The sequence below is a fragment of the Oryzias latipes genome, chromosome 16, assembly GCF_002234675.1.
Source record: "Oryzias latipes chromosome 16, ASM223467v1".
NCBI classification, from domain to species: domain Eukaryota; kingdom Metazoa; phylum Chordata; class Actinopteri; order Beloniformes; family Adrianichthyidae; genus Oryzias; species Oryzias latipes.
In genome coordinates this window covers 20,220,562-20,243,091 of record NC_019874.2, presented here as the reverse complement: position 1 = coordinate 20,243,091, position 22,530 = coordinate 20,220,562, and the positions used below count along the sequence as shown (strand labels likewise).

General features: G+C 39.0%; 2 protein-coding genes and 2 non-coding genes across 6 annotated transcripts; all 4 read right to left on the bottom strand.

Annotated features, from left to right (window-relative positions):
- Nucleotides 1–442: 442 nt before the first annotated feature.
- Nucleotides 443–18,934, bottom strand: ncapd2 (non-SMC condensin I complex subunit D2). 2 transcript variants are annotated; one of them, XM_023964432.1, is made up of 32 exons: nt 18,796–18,934; nt 18,356–18,475; nt 18,202–18,277; nt 18,076–18,134; nt 17,807–17,982; nt 16,331–16,476; nt 15,775–15,902; nt 15,549–15,672; nt 15,068–15,215; nt 14,411–14,608; nt 14,205–14,339; nt 14,033–14,120; nt 11,505–11,694; nt 11,248–11,366; nt 10,334–10,531; nt 10,043–10,217; nt 9,742–9,826; nt 8,249–8,385; nt 7,304–7,436; nt 6,865–6,940; nt 6,582–6,788; nt 6,337–6,497; nt 5,738–5,852; nt 5,491–5,614; nt 5,250–5,405; nt 3,042–3,219; nt 2,866–2,960; nt 2,703–2,783; nt 2,005–2,188; nt 1,787–1,931; nt 1,591–1,710; nt 443–676 (listed from the first exon to the last, which is right to left on the bottom strand). In XM_023964432.1, exons 2-32 carry the CDS (start codon nt 18,471–18,473, stop codon nt 594–596), a joined length of 4,158 nt encoding a protein of 1,385 aa, XP_023820200.1. In that variant the 5' UTR covers nt 18,474–18,475; nt 18,796–18,934; the 3' UTR covers nt 443–593. The 2 variants fall into 2 exon arrangements, with proteins under 2 accessions (XP_023820200.1, XP_023820201.1); XM_023964433.1 differs by having other exon boundaries at nt 5,738–5,849.
- On the bottom strand, nt 11,989–12,276 carry LOC111949016. Its single transcript, XR_002875038.1, has one exon. It is a non-coding gene; the product is annotated as a small nucleolar RNA U85 (small nucleolar RNA).
- Nucleotides 14,687–14,989, bottom strand: LOC111949017. Its single transcript, XR_002875039.1, has one exon. It is a non-coding gene; the product is annotated as a small nucleolar RNA U85 (small nucleolar RNA).
- A 123-nt stretch (nt 18,935–19,057) lies between the features above and the next one.
- Nucleotides 19,058–22,261, bottom strand: ing4 (inhibitor of growth family member 4). 2 transcript variants are annotated; one of them, XM_011485434.3, is made up of 8 exons: nt 22,166–22,260; nt 21,647–21,718; nt 21,202–21,368; nt 20,959–21,073; nt 20,767–20,878; nt 20,531–20,675; nt 19,875–19,936; nt 19,058–19,775 (listed from the first exon to the last, which is right to left on the bottom strand). In XM_011485434.3, exons 1-8 carry the CDS (start codon nt 22,200–22,202, stop codon nt 19,736–19,738), a joined length of 750 nt encoding a protein of 249 aa, XP_011483736.1. In that variant the 5' UTR covers nt 22,203–22,260; the 3' UTR covers nt 19,058–19,735. The 2 variants fall into 2 exon arrangements, with proteins under 2 accessions (XP_011483736.1, XP_011483738.1); XM_011485436.3 differs by lacking the exons at nt 19,058–19,775; nt 19,875–19,936 and adding an exon at nt 20,264–20,410 and having other exon boundaries at nt 22,166–22,261.
- Nucleotides 22,262–22,530: the final 269 nt, after the last annotated feature.

The window sequence follows — 22,530 nt, the reverse complement described above, 5'->3', positions numbered from 1 at the left end:
TAGTGATGGAGGTGGGGAGGGGGGTTTAAACTACCACTGCTTGTGATGTCAGCGGAGCGCCGGATGAAAAGTAGGCAGCAGAGAGTAGGAGGAGAAAAATGCACAGGGACATCCACAAAAGAGATTGATTACAGGAGAACAGACGGCCAGCTTGGAGAGAGAAGAGCGTCTGAGAACAACTGAGGGAGTTTCAAATTATAACACCAGAGAGATTGATGATAAATTGGCTTCTACTTTGATTTGAAATAAATTGCACAATTTTGTGAAAATTAATTAGACAATAAAGGGGGTGGAATCAAGGTGAGTAGTTATTCTGTCTGAGCAAGCTGTGCAGCTCTTTAAACACAGCTGTCCAAACACGCATCAAACACAAGAAGCCACTCACAGCTGCTCACAGCGATGGTGGAAACCCACACAAGCACACAAGACTGCACAAGTTAGACAAATTTCAACTAGAACAAGGTTTATTAAAAGATGCTGATACAGACATCAACTCACTACTGCAGCTTGGTCTAAAGGAAAATATTTACAAGGAATAAAAATGCAACAATAAAGCGTTAAAAGATGAATAAAATGTAAAACAGGCATAAAACTCAGTTTCGGAGGCGAGCTCGTCGAGATGAGCGAGCGATGGGAGTGGTCACTTTTGGAGTTTCGAGCTCTGCCATGACAGCTTCTGATCACAAGGAGAGAGAAAAAAAACATTATGAAGTTGGAGGGAAAAAAACGCTCAAACTACAAGCTCTGCAACGAAATAACGCTGGAAACACACTGGGAGAACGCCTCTCTTCCCACTCAAACAGTGAAAACAGCATTTGGATCTGTGAATTTGGTAGTAGACCAAATAAAAAGACGCTTCCTCCTCTGTTGCAGCCCGTTTGGATAAGGTGATGTCAAGCTGGAAGAGCAATCTGACCTGCGCATCTCTGCTAAACATCAATTTACTTTTGACTAATTCCAGCCTGGTTAGCATTTCTGCAGCCAGAAACAGGATCAACAGAAAATATCAGAGCAATAACCATAACTTATTTATTCATAAAGTAAATTCACCTCTAAAATAAAAAAAACTATAAACATGTTTGAGAATTGTAATCTAATCAAACCCTTGAAAGCACATTTTCTTTCTGTTTAAAATGTATTTAAAAACCTAATTTAATCTTTTTTTTATTGAATTTGATGCTCGAGGATTTTATGTTTTAAGCTTTTGGACGTTATTGGATAATTTCTGTTCAAGGTGTTTCCTATCAGATCTGCGAGGCTGTCTGGAGGATGGGATTAGTGCAGCTTGAATGCCGGCTCACTGAACTGTAACCGAAGAGGATTACAGGCTCAGCTCTGAAGACCCTCAACTTTGCTGTATTGATCAGAAATATCACAGTAATCTCTAATAAAAGAGACTAGACGTACAAACGCCAGCTAATTAAGTGAGTTTCCCAGAGTATTTGACCACATACAGCTACTTTGAGACTACAAGTTAATAATTAAGTTAAAAACTGTGCAATTTGTTTCAGATCCATTCAAAAACACTTAAATTAGAGATTTCTTTTTTAAATTGTGATTAAATGTAATGCTGAAAGTGGAGGAACCCACCTTCGTCATCCTCCCCTTCATCACTGCTGAATGTGATCATGGGTTTCTTTGACTTGCGGGACCTTTGAGGTGTCACAAAACTGTCATCGCCGTGACTGGACACAGAGGACTTGGTCTGACCTGAAAGGGGGAAGCAAAAGAATCAACATCTTTTAAAGTTCTGCCCAGCTGAGAGAACACAGTGCTGAGGTCCAACCTCTCTTTGACTGACGGCTCCTGGGGGCTGCATCACTCGATGTCTTTCCATTTTTGTTCTCTTCATCCATCTCTGGACTTTCTACGTTCTCCAGGCCTCGTGTGTGCACTGCAGTCAGCCGCTTCTCGAACTCCTCAATCTGAGCCTAATAAAGACAAATTTATGTTTGACGTTTAAGGCTTTAAAGAAAAACTCCATCTACTTGAAAGAAACGTTACCTTAAACTGTGGTTTAGCTCCACGACGGAGCTTAGAGGTGATGGAGAGCAGAGGCTGGTAGACTCCCGGTTCTGTCAGCTTATCGCTGTAACACTCCCAGCATTCCTGCAGCCTCTTAAATCCACGCTCACACATGGATAACAGAGAAAGGGACATTGCCACGTCGCACCACTGCCGCTCTGTCCTGCAGAGAGCATAAAAGAGGGTTTAAGGATTAAAACGTAAACATGATTAGCCTCAACAGAATGCACATGAATTCTAAAAGCCCAAACAAAAAGAGCCTCATTGCTTATGAACAAAGCATTGCTCTGACATTTGGACCAAATCCAATTTTCCAGGAACCTTTTATATCTAAATTCACTTTGCCTTTGTATAATCTAAAATGTCCTTCATTTAAGCTCCGAGTATGGATGAAATATGAGTCAGACTCTAAAGCCCGGCCAGGCCGGACTTGCATTCACTTTCTTAAACTATACAGGAAGACTAGAATGAATGCTCAACAGGAAACAAGTTAAGTGCAGTAACCTGCTCCGTCTGTCATTGACGATTTACTGTCCAACAGATCCAACACCCAATAATTAAACTTCACAATGAAATACTGAAGAAAAGATGCATCAATAAGCAACAAATATTAAGCTGAGGGAGGAGGGGGTAAGAGTCCGTTTGGGGGTGGACAGATAAAAATGAGATGAACTTACTTAGCAGTTCTGAAGCGCTGACATAGTTTCTCCACCAAGGACTCAGTCTGTCTCTCTTTAGTGATGTAAGAGAACAGCTGTCTGAAATAAAATACACGTAAAAAAACCATCCTTCATTCACTCAACACGTTTTACAAATGAGAGACGACGAAGAGCGGCTCACTTCATGATGGTGTTGAAGTCCTCTGAGCTCATGCCTCTTTCTGGGTCGGACAGTCGGCTGATGATGTCAGGAAGGAGGTTGTAGATGGCGTTGTCCTGACAGTTGAGATGACGGGGAAAAAGTCAAAAACCCGGTTAAATCTTCGCCCAACGTCTCCATCTTTGGATGCGTGTTACCTTTGAAGCCAACTCGTTGAAGAAATTCAGCGCCAGGCTGGTAATGTGGGCCTCCGGGTCAATCAGCAGCAAAGCCACCTCACTGACCTGACCTTTGACCTTCAGCACGTCCTTAAGCACCAGCTGAGTAAGAACTGTCACAGCTGTCTGCCTCACTGAAGGCTCTTCATCACTCAGCCTGAGAGAAGAGGAAGATGCAGCACAAATGAAGAGTTAGGGCCTTCATTTTAAACAGCTGCTGGTTTTTCTCCTGTTGCATTATGATCCATGTTAGGGCTGCACAACACGAGTAAAACTCGCGATATGCAATATTAGGGATCAATATTGTGATGACGATATAACTTGCGGTATATGAACAAAAAGCAAAACAACCAAAAACAATTTCCATTTCACTGAAACTGTTTAAAAATTATACTCCAAATGACCGTCACGTACATGGGAGGCCAACATCTAACCTAAAAGGGCTCCATCTGATTGGTCACCAACGTGAAGAAAGTGCATCTGATTGGTCCAATGCATAAATGGATTTATTTGATTTTTTGAATAGTTCAAACTGCCATAAGATTGCTTTAGCACATTGAAAGGTAACCATTTATTGCAATTTTCACGGTCTTTTGCGATATGCATATTGCACAGCTTGATGTCGCGATAACGATAAACTTAAACAATAAACACTAATAAAAGAGCTTTTAGGCCTTTAACCTTTTTATAAATTTACTAACAAATTATGTTTATTTTATTCAAATGAATGATCCTCCTTTGGTAGGAAAAAAAAACTTACAACCTGCATAGGAAACAAGAAAGTTTCATGTTTATGGTCGGGTGGTGGCAACTTTGAGAATTGACATTTATTTAAAAATATATTAAAGATTATCTTGAGAAAAACTCATTAGTAGAAAATAAAGGTACAGATTTATACTTTTCCCTAATAAAATGAAGAAAAATATTTTCTATTCGATAAAATCCTAGTGTGGACTTCAGGATTTTTACTTGGAACTGTATTTTTCACATGTAGCCTGCGTTGAAGTCGTGTCCTTGTCATTAGCATTTAGGCTTAAAGCCTACATTTTAAAAACAAGCCAAAAGCACGAGGACCAAACAACTGTCAGCGCTTTGGCTGAACACCAGCAGCGAAGGGCCAATCCAAGACCAATTTAGATTTACCCTCACCCAAAATCAACCACAAAAGGAACTCATTTACCATTTCTCATTTGCACCAGGGAGTAGGGCTTTGGCAGAGGACCACATACACTAGTACATACCACTTCCACCTGCCAACGCTGAAGCTTATGACAGCAATGAACAAGGTAATTAATTCTTAATGCGCTTATCAGGAGGTGGCAGGGCAGCAGCCCTGAGAACAGTGGAGGTGTGTGTGGGAGACAATTAGGAAATAATATGAAATGCTTATCATGTAGAACACACTACAAGAACAGCGGAGCATTAGAAACCCAGAGTTTTACATGTAAAAACACCTCCCAGCGAGCATAATCTTCTATTATAATTAAAACTGCACTTCAAAGAGAAACTTGAGCTTCTGTATTTGCAACAGGAAACCTGAGGAACTTTTTTGCAAAGGAAATGGAGAGACAGTTCAGCACGCTTCAAATTAAACTGCATTTATGGAACAAACCTTTGCAAAACAGCACATTACTTTGCAGAAAATTATTCCCGTCTGTACTATATAATTACAACATGCTCAACACAAACGAGGGACAAAAAATTATAATTAAGCTGTTCGTTGTCTTTCCATGCCCTTGACAGATGCAGACTGAAACTCCACCCAAGTTCGTGATCGGCAATTTTTTTTACACTCCCATTAAAGCAACAGACAATTACCATGGCAACCAAAGAGGTCAGGAAATGGGACACGATAGCACAATTTGCCAACACAGATAGTCACCAAGTTTCCCGCCCATTAAAAAGTCATAACGGAGAGTAAACTTTTTCCATCAAGTGGTTCAGTGAAGCATTGTGACAGCAGCCACACTCCACTGGGTTTAGAGGAATATCACACCGGTTTTGGTTTTGATGAAGACTGCTCAGATGTACAAGCCTGAGGATCTACGGGCTGTTTGCCACGATGAAATGTACAGTACACCCACACAACAGTCCTGGTGTACAAGCTCTCCTATGTAATTCCATATGGAGCAGGGAAAAAAATAAATCTGTTGATGTGAACGTTTACATCCACCACTGAACAGTTACCTTGCATAGAGATTCTGTGTCCAGGGCTCCAAAATGTTTGGAAATCGGACAATCAGGTCTCCCAAGGCAATGATGGCATTGGCCCTGACAACGGGGAGAGTGGAGCGCTCCAGGACCGTAAACATCAGACGAATGTTTTCTTCACACACCGATGGGCTGATTTAAGGCAGAAAGACATGCGATTACTATGTAGACATATGTACATTACATGAGTTTAAAGCTGAGAGAGCACTGTGTTTACTTTATCATCATGTACTGAGACAGCGCCAGACACGCAGCAGTGGTGAGCTGAGGGTGAGAATAGCGCCCTGGAGAGCTACACACTTTCACCAGCAAAGGTAGAAAAGCACTTAGCAGGTTCTCCTCTGAACCGATTGAAAAGGGAAAAAAGAAAAACAAATGTTGGTTTCTGTTTATTGTATGAAGGATTTCAACTATTATGAAATACTTGGATATGTACTGGAAAATTAAAAATCGATTTTCTTTACCTGAAAGTAATTCTGTTTCACAGATTCTTCTGATGAGTTCAGCTTCTGTATCTTCAGCAGAGGCTCCAATCAGGCCAAGCTCTTCCTCCATTGCACTTTCATTGGCTGCCTGCTGCTATAAATGATGTCAAATGAAAACAATGAAAGACCTTCAAGCAAGACAGCATCCATCATAGCAATGTTTTGATTTGACGTTTGAGATGAAACAAACTAGAGAACTTCTAATTATTTGAGTGAGTAAAAGCTGCATAAAGGGACATATTGTGTAACTTAAATGCATGAAAAAGGAAGAATATTTGTTTAAAAGTATGTATTTCAAGAAGGTAGAAAGATGTGTTTTAGCAGTCATTTGCATCCTTAGCTGTTACCTAGACAGTTGGAGGCTATTACCTAGATTAAATTAGGCTCCCTAAAGTTCTGTTAATAGAAGACGGTAAAGAAACAAAGCTGCAGAACAGTGTCAGAACAAAAGTTGTAGAAAAACAAATACTGGTAGTTTGATTTTTTTTTTATTACAAAGGAGAAACTTAACAGGTGAGCCAGCTTTAATTCTATCAAAGACATGAGAACATTTCCAAAGTGCAAAAGTTGAAAAACACCTTAGCTTTGCTGGATGGCCCTTTCTCCTTCTCCTCCCTCTCCTCCGTCTCTCCTCTCCTCCTCCGGAGCTCCGCACTCACACTGCGCTCCAGGTGAGACACCTGCCAGAAAGCCACGCATCCACACAGGGCCAGCAGCTGAGCCAGACACACGCAGTTCACTAAAGGAATTGGAAACAAGTTACATTTACAGTGTCAACTCTAGACCATGAAAATGTCTTCTTTAAAAGAAAAAAAGGGTCTACCTTGCTCATTGGTTTCCTGAGAACCATTTGGCATTTGGTCGACATCCTTGCAGACTTCCCCACCTTCAGAAATCTGATCCAATAAGAGCCGGGCGCTTCGCTGGAGGAGCCGAGAGCACAGCTGTTCTGGGGATTCAGCTAGGAAGAAGATGAGACGGACAGCCTGCTCCATGAAGCTCTGCCAGAAAGGGTCTTCCATTACCACACCTGAGGGAAAAAGACAGGAAAAAATGAAGACAATGAATAATGAGATTTTCTTAAAGCGTTTCTTTTTCTGGTTTACCTTCTGCAATGGCCTGTGTCAGGCAGGTGAACAACTGGTGGTCCTGAGGCAGTCTGAACGGAGCTCCCTTTGACTGCTAATGAGGAGAAAATGGTTTTTTCTGACCTTTTGACTGCTTTGATCGCTGTTGACATGGTCAACCAAACAAAAGGCATTCAAAAAGTTTCAATGAATTGATTTGTTTTGTTCAACAAAATGTACATGTTTTGAATGCTATGAAACTTAAAACATATACAGTTAAAGATGCAGATTTTTGATAGGACACTAAGTATTAGTGCAATGTTAAATTAATCTCTTGTGAACCATTGTGGAATCCTCCCAAAACTAGAAACGGAAAACATTTAGGCGCCTTGAGGAGGAAAATATTCATGGACAGAGTTTCTTTCACCTGGGCAGAAATCGTCAGGTCAGATGTTTCGAGGGAACTTTTGTTTCTTACCCTGACGTGGTCAGTGATGCTGCAGATGGTGATAACTGTGTCTCTAGCTAGCAGAAAGTCTTGTGTAGCTTTTTCTCCCACAGCCACTGAACAGAGAGTATCCAGGTTACTGAGCACCACTTCTCTTTCTGCCCTGTTAAAAAAACAAATAAAACAATGTTTGTTTTTTTTAAATCAAACTGAAGTATAAATATTGTATAATCTCAATTGATTATGCCGTAATGCAAAGTGAGGCAACAGCAACAGTAACCTAAATGACCCTGGATGCTCTGTGCTGGTCTAATCAGTACTAGGAGGCTGCCCAGATAATGCATGTGGGAAGATGGGTGAGTAAAGCACAGAAGGTTTAATAGGTTACGAATGCTGCTGGTGCTGGATGGGAAGCAGCAGTGTGGGAGGACTGCAGAGACACTCTTTACTCTCTCACTTGCCTATTCACTCCCTCTTCCCTAAAGCAATAGTCTTTGAGAGATAGTGAGAGAAAGAGCCAGCATGCATAAATACACACACACACACACGTAAAGAAAAGGAGCTTAGTTATATGGTCGTGACTACAGTTACAAAGAGAAGCACAGGCGGGGAACTTGTTTTCAGACTAAGAACCATTTGCTAAATATCAAGCAGCTGAAGATGATGAAAATGTAAAAAGGAAGTGCTGCTTGAGCTGGCTGAAATTACATTCAATGCAGATGACATCTTTTTGTGCCCTACTGTGCTAGTTGATGTCAAAGATAACATTAAAATGAAATAGAACAAATCTGTGTTTGGATAAAATGAAGGTCAGCTGCTGCAAGACGGAACAGGTGAAGAAGGTGAAGGACTTTCACAAATGAGGGTCCAGGGGACAGCCGAAAGGCAAAGAAAAATGTGATCTATATATTCAAATGACTTATTTGAATCTGTTTAAAGACTATTGTAAATAATAAAGAGTTTTTAGTGTCTTACCGTGCTGCCATGCCCAGCAGCAACACAGCAGCTCGCTTGTGTAAGGCAGAAGTTTCTCGTTTACCGGTAAATCTCTCCCACAAGACCTGAACCACGGTGGACTGGAGGTTACTGCCACTGGCAAAAAACTCCTGCACCTACAACACATGATTGCATGTTAACCAACACAGCCTATTCAAACCAAAATAATACTAAAACCTCTTAGTTTTAGCATCATTCTTTAAAGCAGCGCTTCTCAATTAGTGGGGCGCGCCCATACGATGCCGGGGGGGGGGGGCGTAGTAGCGGTTTTAGCCACAAGTAATATGGGCAATTGCCTGCAAATTTAACGGGGGTGGGGGCGCGGTGGTGACAGCAGCTGAGTGCTTGGGAAAAAATTTGCGCCACTCATGGTTTCCTATCATCTGATATATGGCAGAGTTTGTAACAGCCTGGAACTGTGAACTGCCGTCCCTGCAGCTGCTCCTGTCACACGCTGCACGCGTGTGAGAGAATGAAAGGGGAGGGGTAGTGGGCTCAGGCTGAGAGGTGGAACAGCGCACGCGGGCAGCTTTATTGCACCAGGATCATCGTGTGCCTGTAGATGACTCAGCTCATCATTTAGAAAAAAGAAGGAAAAAAAAAAAATCAGCACAATGTTTTTACCCATTTCTTCAGACTAAAAATGTTAAATATATTGGTGCTGTATTAATGTTTCACACCAATTTACATTTAATATTTTCATTGATTGCCAGTATAGCTTAGTCAGTTTGTTAGTTCATTTTAGTATTTTCCTATTGAACTCTTTGTATTCGTGATCCTTTTGAGATCATGTTATACTTCGAAGCCCATCGAGACGACTGTTGTTGTGATTTTGGGCTATACAAATAAAATTGAATTGAATTGAATTATTTTTCTCTAGTTTAAATAAGGAATGACCGACTTTTTTTCCAGGCACTTTAAGCTTCTTTTCCGTTTTAGACTATAAAAGGGTTTCTGTGTGGCAAAATAAAGTTAATATTTGTTATTCTTTCTTTTCCTAGAGGGGGCCCTTGCAAAAACTAATTGAGAAGCACTGCTTTAAAGGGATACAGTGGTCCCTCGCTATTTTGCAGTTCACCTTTTGTGGTCTCACTATTTTGCGCATTTTGGATGCTTTTTTTGATCTCCTGTACAGAATAGGTCCAGTTAGCCAAATCTAAAATCTTCCATCATGAGCAGATTTTTTAAAATTCCGATACTGGACTTGTTTTTCTAGAAAGATTTAATCTTTGAGAGTTTTAAAAGTCTGAAAATGTTCATGTCTGTCTGTATAAAGTGTGTAGGGAGGGATTTTACAGTCTTAAAACGTCTACGATTATTGTAAAGAATAAAGATTAAAGGATTTCACCTATGGTGGTTTATTTTTAGAACACAACTTCAGCTATAAATGAGGGAACACTGTATTGTTAAGTGCTAGTCAAAGATAAAGTTTTAACAAACAATTGATTCATAAAAACTAAAGGACTGCTTACAATTTCTTCAAGACACTGGATAGTTCCCAGAGATGCATCTATCATCAGCTCAGAGAGATTATCAACCAGAGATTGGGCTTTATTTCTAAAGAGACAAGAAAAATAAGTTTTACTTCTTCATTTCTTCAAGACATCACATAAGTTGATAAAACTTTTATGTGCTACTGCTTCTTGAATAATATGTCAAAGAAAAAAAACGTTAATACAGACATCTGCTACATACCTAAAGCATTGACAATATTGTTTGACATAAGCCTTTGTAATCTTTAAAGTTGTAAAATGTTCAAATGGTTTCACAGACCTGACCGTGTCTCCTTGGGGGTTTAAATACAGGCGCTTGTAAGCTTGAATGACAGCGTCTTTAATGGCAGCATCAGTTGACCAGACTAGAGGCAGCATTCTTCTCACTCCACTGACGGAGTTTGCAACGCTGAACTCGCATACAGTCACACAGAACTGAACTGCCTCCTGAACCACTGAAAGGAATAAAACAAACAGTTTTGTATTCAGAGTGCTGCGTATTTGATCACGTTTGTAATTGTTGTAAACCGAGATCAAACAGAAAAGTGTTGAGTGGACAGGACCATCTAACCTGAGGTTGTTTTCCAATACAGCATGGTGTTGATGATGGAGATGGCTCTCTCCACTTGTAAGGCAAAGGTTTCTGTATCTTTCAGGTACTGCACCAACATCTCCTGCTTCTTCAGCTCACCATCCTCCCCCTCTTTACCTTCCTCCTTCTGTGGGGTTGGTGGCAGGTTCTGACTGAGCTCAGGCGTGTCATCAGAGCCTGAGAAAAAGGACACACATGATACAAGCAGGACTGAACATGTAGGACTGTAATAATAATAAAGCATACAGATGTAAAATATATTTTAATTGATGTTACGTTAGAGGATTTACAAAGGCTGCTTCTCAGTAACTAAGCAGCTTAAAGCGATTCGCATTTCAAAAGTGTACAATGTGCATCTAGAACAAAAGAAGCAATAACAGACTATTAACTTCCACGTTCTTTCAGCCAAAGAGTCAGTTGTATACATCTGAGCTCTCAAGTTAAATGTCAGAGAGAACAATAAAATGCTCGAATCAATAATGGGCCCAATTACCTGCACTTAAAGCAGAGTCAGAGATTCATACAAAAAGAGGTTACTTCTGTAGTTCAGCTTTTTTGCTCATCTTCCTTCTGTCTCTCTACCAATTAAAAGATGCAAGAAAATCAGCGAATGAAAGTCTCATCAGTGCTGCATCTTAAGTGGAAATAATTTGACTTCTGTCAAATGACTTTTTGCTGAGTTGACAGAAAATTGAATAAGAATCGAACACTGAACTGTACTTAGCAAAGGTATCTATCATGCTTGGTCTTTTTTGTTCCACACTCATTTGAACCATTTTTCTAGCTAAAATTTAAAAAGCAAAAATGTAAATTAATTAGAGTTTCACTTAATAGGGTGGGGGGTGATTATTTATTGTCAGAGAAGCGTAGAGTGACCAGAAAACAAACTATACCTTTGAATATTAAAGCCAGCACCTTCATTAAGTTGTCAGCAGTGAGGGTGGTCAGGGAGGCAAACATGTCTGACTGTGGGAAGAGGCTGTGAGCTTTCATGCAAAGCTGAACAGCCTTCCTGCAGAGGGAGGAGCAGAAATGTCACCGTTTCATTCTTAGCTAATTTAGTCAGAGGAAGAAGAAGAATTTAAAAAAAGGCATGTAGTAACACTACCAATCAACTTTAACCAAGATCTCCGCACATGATTAGCATCACCTGTATTTGTTGACACGGATATACTGAGCTATCTTGACTGCAGTTGCCATGTCGTCTTCAGCTGCCTCCACATTACTGTCTTCCTCCGGCTCTTCCTCTGCATCGTTTGTGGGCTCCAGCACTGTCCTGACAGTCACAAGGAGCTCGGGCTCCATGGCAGCCCAGAGCTCAGATGCTTTGATCACTGCAACTGCAGGGAGGAAATATGAAAATAATATAATTCAGTCAAGGCAACATCTGAGAAAATGAAGGGGAAAAAAAAAACATGGCAGCACTGCTGTTAATAAAGTTTATTTGGTAATCCAAATAGAAATGTGCCTTAAACTTCAGATTAACTACATTGACTAAACATGTATCATTTACATTAGCTGATATTTATAATTAAAAGTGCATTAAACGCTTCACAATAACATGGAAACTGAAAGAATTGCAATCATTTTTTCAAAACAAAGTTACAAGTAACTTTAACACAAGCTAAATTTTCAGCCCTCAGATTACCAAAGACACAGCTCATTGCTCACTGAACAGTAACGAGAGCAGAGAAACACCTCTAGCCAGTTGTCTCCAACGCACACTGTCGGCTTCCTCCTCATGATTATTCCAACATGGCTTTACAGGAATAATGACATGGGTTGAGGCCAGTCACTGTCAGCAGGCCCTTACAGCAGTGCAGGAATCCTCCCCTGCACTGCCAAGATTACCTGCTGAATTTGGCAGAAGAACTCAACTCTAATTCAGTGAACTCGCATTCGCCTTGGTCTCATCACCGGGCAGTAAACAGAAACTTGTCAGGAATTAAATTAAAATGCAAGAAGGGAAAAGTGAGCCTCACCATAAACCTTCAGTGGAAAATTCTATTTATAAGCCACTAGTAAAGTTTAATGTGACTCTTACAATACTTCAAATAAAGAGAGCGTATTTTCAACTGGGTTTGTGTTAGCTACACTGACCAGCATTTCACACCAGTGGAGTAAAGATGAAGTTTTGTCAGTCACCTATTCTGCTAGTTATCCCATCGCAAAAGACGAGGTAGAAGTGTCAATAATAGATACACTTCAACTATGAGAGACAGAATGTACAAAAATAATCCAGTAAATCACATTAAAGAAATATTTAGCTTCTACAAACAAGCAGGAGTTCTGTCGCCAATAGACCTGTCCTGAATCTTCCACTCGTTACCTGGATTAATGTCACCTGTTTGAACTGATTACCTTTATAAAGACACCTGTCCCCACCCTTAAACTAGTGGTCACAGTGCAAACCTACTGGAAACATTTGAACTCTGTCTGAAAACCAGAGTTACATTCCATCACCATTATAGAAAGAAATTCTTTAAAAATCATTCAATGAGAGTTTCTGGTTTCTTTTTTTACATTCCGTCTCCAACAGTTGGTGTGTTTTGTATGATCTACATTACAGATCTCGTTGATCTTTCTCAGTGGAAAGATGAAAACTACATTTGTTTGTGTTTGAGCCTTCTGTGGAGAATTTCAACAACTTCACTTACAGTCTACACTGCACTTGGCATTCCCACAAGAAGACAGAAAATTAGGATCATTTAGCTTCTTAATGTAACTAAACTGGTTTTGGTCTTGAATTTTCAAAGTTTTAAAAATAACAGCTTAATTCTCTTTAGCAAGAAATGATTCATAAAACCGTTTAATCCCAAATCATGCTGTAAATTGTAAATTAATGGAAAATGTTGGACCACCAAGTGACTAAAGTAGTAAAAAAATGTTTGTAGTTCCTCAGAGACAGAGGCACAAAATTTACAGCTTAACCCAATACATTCAACGTAGCTGGACTTATTTTCTATTTTTAATGCATGTTTACATTTTTGTTTCCGTTTTAATGCTACAAATGTTTTACGTTTAAAGTACTAAGGCTATTCCTCTGTGAGCCTTCACTGCTGGACCATTTCCATTTCTTTTAAATCCATTTTAGAAGTTAACATTAAGGGCCGATTTATAATACTTTGGAGTTTGACAGATGTAAAGAATGTATGGAGCAAGTTGCACTGCTAAGTAAGAGAAATTCTGTAACCTTTGACCTTGGTATAATTGAAAAACGTAAATCCTGTAAACACATTTGATTTCCCTTGTGGTGATAGAAAGAATTGACTTTTTTTTCTATCAAGTCACATGAGCTACTACACATTCAATACAATATTAAGTCTTTGCATTTCAACAAGGACACTAATCAGAAATTTTAAAGAAATAGTAAAGCTACATAAGAGCTGCAGGTTCTTTCTTGTCTTTGGAGATATCCAGTTGAAGAATATTTAAAGCTAAAATTGGGTCTACAGATAAAGTTCGATTATTTTTGCTTTAAACTCAGTCTGTCATCCAACAGTATAAAAAGATATCTTAACCTATCACTAAATTAGACCATATTATTCAGTGAAGTTTGCTCTCAACTGTCAAATAGTGGTTTAATTTCTTTTTTTCAATATATAATTTAAGACAAAATATGGTTATGAGGACAGATTTGTTTTTACATCTATTAAATGACATTTTAGACAAAGTTACCAGGTGCTTTCTCTGCAAGTTCCTCTTTCATTTCTCTAAGTTTGGCTGTTTCTTTCTCCAGAGGTTTCTTCAGATCTGCACTACTTAACTAAAAGACAAAGAACAAAGCTCAGTTTAGTTGGGAGGGCAAAAAAAAAAAGTTTTTTATATCTGATAGTCTTATTGTGATTACCTTGCAGCTGTAAGGATTGTGTGCAATGAAGGCTGCCACGAGTTGAATGGCACTCTTCACCACATTTATGGATTTGTCCATCAGCCGCCCCACAGCGAGCTCCATCACCTCGCTGTATCTGCACAAAGGCAGGGCCTGAACACAGACAGTGCCTTAACTCCAAATGTGGGCATGAATCTTTTAAAAAAGCCCCAAAGAAAACTTACTTTGCTGTTGACAATACGAGTGTAGACTTGCAGCACACGCGTTCTGACATGGGAGTGTGTGTCATGCAGATGCTCCTGTAGTATGTCAAAGAAGCGGTCGCGGTCAGCTTTGCTGGTCTCGTCCAGCCCGTCCCCACTGAGAACCCTCATCAGGATCTCTCCCAGAACCTCACAGACAGCAACACGCATTGTATGACTCTGGAAAAACGAAAGCATATTTGTCACCATTTAAGCACAACCTTAAACTTGTTGTGAGAAAAAGACATGAAAGAATTTTGCCCTCAGATTACCAAAGAACACACTCATGCCTCACTGAATAAATATGAGAGCTGGGTAAGTTTCTGACCCTTTGCACACCACACACACAGACACACACACACACTGTCAGCATAACCCAAAGTACGCCACAATAACTTTTTAAAGGAATAACAATTTGGGTTAGGCCAAGTCACTGTAGGCAGGCCCTTACAGCAGAACAGCAACCCTTCACTGAACTGCCAAGATTACCTGCCAGTCAAGGCTAAAAACACCCAGCCCTCCTTCAGTGAGCTCGTATTCGCCTTGGTATCATCACCGGACACAACATCATTGATGCACCTTTGATACAGTACGTTTAGCTGTACTTTACACTAAGGGGTGCAAAACTGCATCGTCTACCTCTCCTTCCAGGTGTGTAATGAGGACACTGATGTTGGGGATCATTAATTCGGGCACCAGTCCACTGAGCTCTGAGAGGAAGGTGGAAAAGGCTTTGACACCAGATCCCTCCCTGGCAAGTTCTTCACTTGACTTCTGACCAATTTCTCTAGAAAACAAATCATTAAACATGCATTAATAAAGAACACTCTGTTTGCGCTTCTTGCATAATTCACCATTTTCTGCATAACTATGACAAAGACATTGGCAGACTGGGGCATGGCATGTTATTGTCGTAACAGCTCTTAACCAGCAAGGAAATAACAGCAGCCTTATTTGTGTAACATTAAAAAATAATAATGATAAAAACCCCTAATCATTAACTTGGTTAATATAGCCAGCTAAACATGTTGACTTGGCAGTGTCTTATTCTTTTACAGCCACACACTATGCTAACAATAAGAATTAAAAAAAAAAAATCAGTTAAACAGCAAATACTAACCTTATGACTTCCCCTATTATCGCTCTGACGCCATACTCCATGCTCCACACAGATACAGCCTGGGCAAATACAGATGACAACTGCTCGAAGTGTTGCAACAGCTGAATCACTTTCACACTAGCACCTGTAAAAGTTAAAAGGGTAAAAATGACAATACGCCAAAAACCAAGCAGCGCTCATACTCCAGAAATGTTGTTGATTCAAGGTGTGCGATTGAGACACAAACCTAAGAGGTGATTGTACTTCTTGATGAGCAACCCTAAAAGATGGATGATACAATCTCTGGTTGGTTTGCTCTTAACATGGCCGATGGTCGGGTTCTCCAGCAGCTTGTAGCAGCAGCAGGTCACACAGCTTGGAAGATTGAGAATATACACAGTTTGTTCATGAACCAAAATGGACAAAAAGCCAATTTTACTAATGGCATAGGTATTGATTTGAAATGATCAAAACTAAACAGAAAAATGTGTGAATTTGGATTTCCAGATCATGTTTCCGATTCAAATAAGTAACAAACAGCAGACCACAGCTGGCTGCTTAAGAAAAGTTACATTGTTACTGCAGTGAAGTATGTTGCCATGGAAACATTAAATGAATCAATTTAACAGTTCCGTTGTCGTCTAAGCTTATTTGGTTTGCAATGACATCACTTATGGGAGAAGAAAAAAGCAAGGCAACAATTATTTTACAGTGTCACCAATTCTGGGAAACAACAATAACCAAATTAAGATGTTTAAGAGTGATGGTGCCCTTTTCCCAGAGCTCCATCTGCCAGAAAGTACCTGATGAACTCTTCCTCCACGAGGGAGAGGCTCCAAAGTGAACGAATGTCAAGCTGTAGGAGCTGGATGAGGTTCTGAAGAACGCCCTCCCTCTCAGAGTCCCACTGCAAGAGTCCCTCAATGCTTGATTTACTCTTTTTACTGCCCTGCTCAAAACACAGAAGATTTGCATTAGATGACCTGTAAATATGTACTGTAGAAATGTTACAGGTTAACATCTACGGTATTTAGATTTTAACTATGCACACAAATGTGAAAAATACTCAAGGTGTTTGGTGGAATGATTACAATTTTTTGCCTGCAGAGATATTTGGTCAAAAAATTACTTTGCAGTAAGATATTGAAACTTGTAAGACTTAAAAGTATGAGGCTTGTAATGTTCACCAAAGAAACACGTCAACTGTGAGATCAAATGTAAAAACAAGTTGTTAATGAATTTGTGTATAATGATGCAGAAAATTAGTATTTACATCTACATTTATCATTTATCTACATTGTCATGACAGCAGTGCTGCAGGAGAATAATGAATTGTATCCCAAGAACATCATATCCACTGAAGCATGGGGATGGAAGCATCATGCTTTGGGAATGCTGTTCTGCAAAGAAGCTAGAACGACTAATCTGTAACAAGGAAAAAATTAATACAGCCATGTATGGTTACGTGGGGGGGGGGGGGGGGGGTCCTTCTATCAGTGAGAGCACTGGGAATGAAATGTGGCTGGATCATCATCCAGCATGAAAATGATTCCAAACAGATTACCAGAAACACGAAGGAGATTTTACACAAAAAGCACTTGACGGTTCTGGAGTGACCTAGCCAATAATTGAGAATCTGTGGAGGGAGTTGAAAGTCTGTGTTTTCAACTAACAGCCCCAAAACTTTACAGCTCTTGAGAAGATCATGGAAAATGGATCAAAATGGCAGCTAAAGTACAAACCTAGTAAAGCAACGATGAAATAGATGAAACGTTTGACCAACAAGGGCTACATTACAACGTATTGCATTAATCTTTAGTCGTTAACCAAATACTTATTTTCTGCGCCATTATACAAATAAGCAAATGTAATTTCTCTGATACAGTTTTCTCTAAAGATTTGTTTTCTCACAGTTCAAGTGTAGCTATGATGAACATTGCAGACACCATCTTTATACAAAACTTTGTAGAGTTGGTGATGCAAATAGCTTTTTGTTTAACTATATATTTAGTCAACTAATAAAAGAATCAACAGCACCCACACACAGTCAACCAATCCACTTCATCTTCAGAAGAGAAAAACTGACAGGTGCAAATTTGACTTTTACAACAGTGTAAATAAAACTCAACGCTACGGGGACCATCCGAGCAGACAAAAGATCTTAGTGTTTTTACTATACTACATTATATTACTTAAAATTGTATGATATTATGGTAATTGAGCTTCTTTTGTGATTCTACAAATGAAAGCGTTAGGAGTTTCAAATGGACTTACTATACCTTTCCAGGTGCTGTGACAATACTCTGTCTGTAGGAGGCACTTTCGAGGCTCTCTGTGAGTTTGCAGAGCAGGAAGACACTCATTTTTACTGCATTTAAATTGTCTTTGCGCTCTGCAGCCGATGTAGACGTGGAGGCAAGAAGGGATGGAAGAGACACCGCCAGGCCACTGACCACTGACAAAAAGAGGATACTGGGTGAATGAGATCACTCTGAAACACTGTCTACATTTTAAATATTAACTTGTATTGCTTAATAAAAGGCTTTACCTTTAACCAACAGCTCCAGGGTGTCTTCTTTTACTGCCAGTTCTACTGAGTTGAAGTGCCTAAAGAGAAACTACATTTAAGATTTTATTCTGAGAAAGCAATCAGTAATGCAAGATCATAACTTACTGTAAAACACTGTAGCCAGTGTCAAAATATTCCAGGATGCACAGAGGCCCCTGGCTCCTCAACGCTGCCTTGAATTCTGATGTGATGATTGCGTTTTAGTTAGAACTTCCGAAACAATGCGCAGCGACACAACTAATCCAGGTGAACTACTTACTGTTGAGCTGAAGCGGCAATTGTTTGGGGGAGACCACATCTTGAACGACATACTGGTTAATACCCCCAGTCTTAACCAGGTCACCTACGCACACAGGAACAAAAAAATCCCACGACATCCCTGCAGCGACATAGAAATTCACATGTAGTTTCGTGGCACATCATTAGTTTAATGATTGAAACCTTATAGCTCATGTAAAATATAATTTGTCTTAAGCATATGATTGTCATCGTGTCCCTCGTTCTTAATCCTAGCTGGCAATCGACACTAAAAGCTCTTTTTGCTAAGTTTCCTTAAAAAAAAATACTGCCAACAATATGATTGTGGCAAAGTCGGCTAATGCTAATAGTTAGCAGGCTAGTTAGCTAAACTAACCAAAATCGCTACAAATTCTTAAAAAACAAATTTAAAGTTTGGACAACTTCTACAATTCAATTTACCTGCGGAGGCAGTTATCTTGTTTAACAGCTTGTAACTCTGTAGAATGCGGTTCTTCTTTCCTCTCTCCGCCGCCCGCAAACCGTCCGAGTCCTCCGCTTTTCAAACTAGTTTGGACATCGCGCCAAAGTAACGGAACTGTGACGTCACAAAGGTGCGCCTTCTATTAGCTTGGATCAACACTGCCCTCTACAGGACACGTATGAAAACTGACACAAAGCAAGACGTTTTGTGTCGAGACTAAAAATCACACAGAACAGTTTGTTTTTTGAGGTAGTAGCTGTATTCAAATGATTGACAACACAATCACCCCCTCACCAATAATTCAGCTACAGAGATGATAATACTCAAGAAATATCTTGCTTTCTTTTTCTGTCAATTTTTAAAAATGAAATGGATAAAACTTACTATTAGAAAACGACTACTACTGCCTGTATGTAAATCTTACTAATTAACCATTACTCAAACAAAATATAGCATCCAAATGCTAAACATGGAAATCTAACCATCAAAGAAAAAAAAACTTAAACTGTCTGTTTTTAGTGAAAATACCAACAATTTCTAGTTGTATTAATTAAAAACAAGACAGTAAAATTGAAATTGATACTATTAACCAGTAAGGACATCGTAGTGTTTATTATTCACTTAGACAACAATATGCAAAAAGGAAATAAAACAAAGTCAATAAAAGCACCAAATGTAACTTGGGAAAAATGTCCACATTATTCTTAAAAAAGAAAAGAAAATTAACTTGAAATCTTAAATAAATTCAAATCCTCTCTGGTTCTTCATACACACTGTATTCGATCAAGGCAAACTTGTAAACACAAAATAAGAGCACCAAATGTAAAAAAAAGGATAAAAAAGTGTGAAATCTAAAGTTTTTAGGAATTAGTGAACAAATACTTTCTTCTTTTCACAAGAACCGTGTTGTCTAGGGTTTTACTTTCTCTTTCTGTCCTGAGAGCACCGTGGGCAGTACCTGCAAAAGAATAATGTCATGAAAAAAATGCAATTGTTTCAATTATTTTACAAATGTAATCAATTCATATTGTTAAATCCAGCTTTGATTGTTTCTCACCATTTGCCTCGTGGTTTGGTTGTTAAACCCACACATGCAAAATGGAACCACTCAATGGAGCACTGGAAAGACAAAAAAAAAAATTTAAGACTAAATAATTATTTAAAACCTGAAATAAACACATTTTAAGGAAATCCGTTTGTTGAATTTTCTTAGAGATTTTTTTTTATAATCCTACAAGTTGAGATGTAGTTACTGATATTTTATCATACTGTCATCAGTAATTCAATGTGCGTATTATTAATTATTTAAAATATCCCACATTTTATGAATTTTAACCAAATTGAACCAAAAACCAAACAAAAAGTGCACCACTTTTAAGACATGATTGTTTTATTTTGAGCTTTCTATAGTGTATTACAAGTCACCCAAAAATTCATCACTACGAAGATGATTTGACCCCATTTACATTTTTGTTATGCTATTAAAAAATATATAGATGTAGAAATAACTAAAAAGTGAAATCTGACTCATCTGGTAAGTAAAACAAAGAGAAACTACCCTTGTCTATGTCCACCTGCTTGCATACGACTCTTCTGAAACACAGATTTTATTCATTGGACTACTTATAGCTTTCTGAGGAAAATGAAGCAGTCCTCCATCATAAATAGAAACGCTATAGGAGTCTGCTATTGCAATTTACAGAAAAAACTCACTTCTGTGTTGTCACAGCCAATCATCTCGCCGTAGGACACCTGGTGACACAGGCAGTAGGTGGGTTCGTTGGGGTCCACAGGCATGTCCAGAACATCAGATGGGTGCACATTCCCAAAGTTAGATGAAGGGCTGTTGAACTCTCCTCTGAGGATTACATGAGGAGAACATAGATGAGATCATACGGCATAAAAAGTGTCAACTTTAAACGCCAAGTAGGGAAAAAAAGATCTCATACGGTTGAAGAAGTTTGACTTTCTTCTGTGCGCTCTTAGGACTGCCATCTTCATCTGAACTCTTCACCTTAGACCTCGTTTTAGCGACTTTCTTTTCTTTTTGTCTGGTGTCACCTAGAGAAAGAAATGGTTGACTAAACAGATTAAATTCTATAGTTCTGTAGTAAAAAAAAAACTAAAATAAAAGCACACACCTTTCTTCCCCTTACTAGAAGTAGAATCATAGTCTGTGCTTTCAATCTGCTTTTCCTTCAAGTCAGCTTCAAAGCGAGCCAAGTCCGTGTCCAGACGTCTGATGTGTTTGTCAACCTGTAAGACAAAAAAGAAATTCTTACAGCATCAGTTTAGACAGGCAGCCTCCATTTGTGGAGTCATGTCAACTCCCAAAAAGATGTTGGAATGAGATGTCTGTGTTTGCATGCCCAAAGGATACAAACCATTTCATAGGTCTGCATAGCCAGCTGCACCTTATCATCCCCAAACTCTTTGCATTTACTGTAGGATTGCTGAATCTGCCTCAGTATGGATAACTTCTGCTCAGAGGAAAGAGTCCGCGCGTTGGCTGTGTATTCTTTAGCCAGAGAGTCAATCTGTCCTTTTAGATCTGAAAAAGAAAATAATGTACACATATTTTAACTCAATTTGTCACTGAAAATGTATTAAAGGCATTTAAAAATTAGCAAATATTTACAAATTGCTTAACTTACAAATCTAAAGACATGTTTATTTAGGAATTGGGAGTTTTAAGGCATAAACTGAGTTCATAGTGAAATAGTCTATTACTTGATTCCATGTTGATGCAAACATATTTAAAGTTGCCTTTTGTTCCACGAATTTTTATATGGAATAATAATAATTTCAGTGTTTACAGTTGAAACTCACCTTCTGTCCTCTGATCGAGATCTCTCATTAAATTGAAGTTTCTCTGCAGCTCGAAGGGGAGATTTTCTATACCTGGTGGCGGCGGGAAACAGTGACATTTTTTTAACATGTACATTTCAGTGGCATTGTTTTATTATTCAAACACCAAACAACAGCGTGGCTGCTACTAGCAAAATATTGTTAGCGCACCGTAACACCACGATGCTATTCCTGTTATCTCCAAAATCTATTAAGTTAGTAATTCAAGAATATTTCGTATTGTGTTGTTAAATCCAAAGGTGACAACTTGCATCAACTGGAATGGCAAAGAGCATCCTTTTTCTCTTTTTTCGGTCAATGCGAGTGGTGCTTTCCAGCAAATAGACCGAGCCTAAACCCGGTAAACCCACATGAGACCGGCTCACTTTTTGCTCTACGGGGAGACCGACCAAAAGCGACAGTGTGCAAAGAAAAGAGAGAGAAAAAACCCAGCTTGGAGAGATATTTGTTTATGTACGTTCGGAGCACAAGTTAACTTACTGTCCAAATAATGCTCCAAATACATCCCCGCCGCCATCTTGCACAATGTAAACACAGCTTCCGTTCCGAAACGGGAGCCTCTGATTGGTCAAGAATTTTAGTCCGTCTAGGCCAAACTGCTGCCTAAACCGAATTCTTTTCATAAAATTAAACTGCATAGAAAGACTTTAAACATTATACTTCAACCATTTAATTTTAATGTTCAAATTTAGGATAAAAAATTATACTTCAATAACTACATTAACCTTAAATTTGCTCCTTTTATTTCCACATCAAGGTAATTTTATGTTCTCTTAATTAGTTTAGCTTTTCTAAATGTTTCTACTTAACCAGTTTAAAACACCACTGACAAAATGGACCATCAA

Coding starts and splice junctions, on each gene's coding strand:
- ncapd2 (XM_023964432.1), bottom strand. CDS start 18,473: ATGTCGTGGGATTTTTTTGTTCCTGTGTGCGTAGGTGACCTGGTTAAG. Junction 16,477..17,806: donor TTGTCACAGCACCTGGAAAG/GTATAGTAAGTC, acceptor TGTTTTGAGCAG/GGCAGTAAAAAGAGTAAATC. Junction 6,498..6,581: donor TCAGGAAACCAATGAGCAAG/GTAGACCCTTTT, acceptor CAATTCCTTTAG/TGAACTGCGTGTGTCTGGCT.
- ing4 (XM_011485434.3), bottom strand. CDS start 22,202: ATGGCGGCGGGGATGTATTTGGAGCATTATTTGGACA. Junction 20,879..20,958: donor TTCTAGTAAGGGGAAGAAAG/GTGTGTGCTTTT, acceptor TTCTTTCTCTAG/GTGACACCAGACAAAAAGAA. Junction 19,776..19,874: donor ACCAAACCACGAGGCAAATG/GTGAGAAACAAT, acceptor ATTCTTTTGCAG/GTACTGCCCACGGTGCTCTC.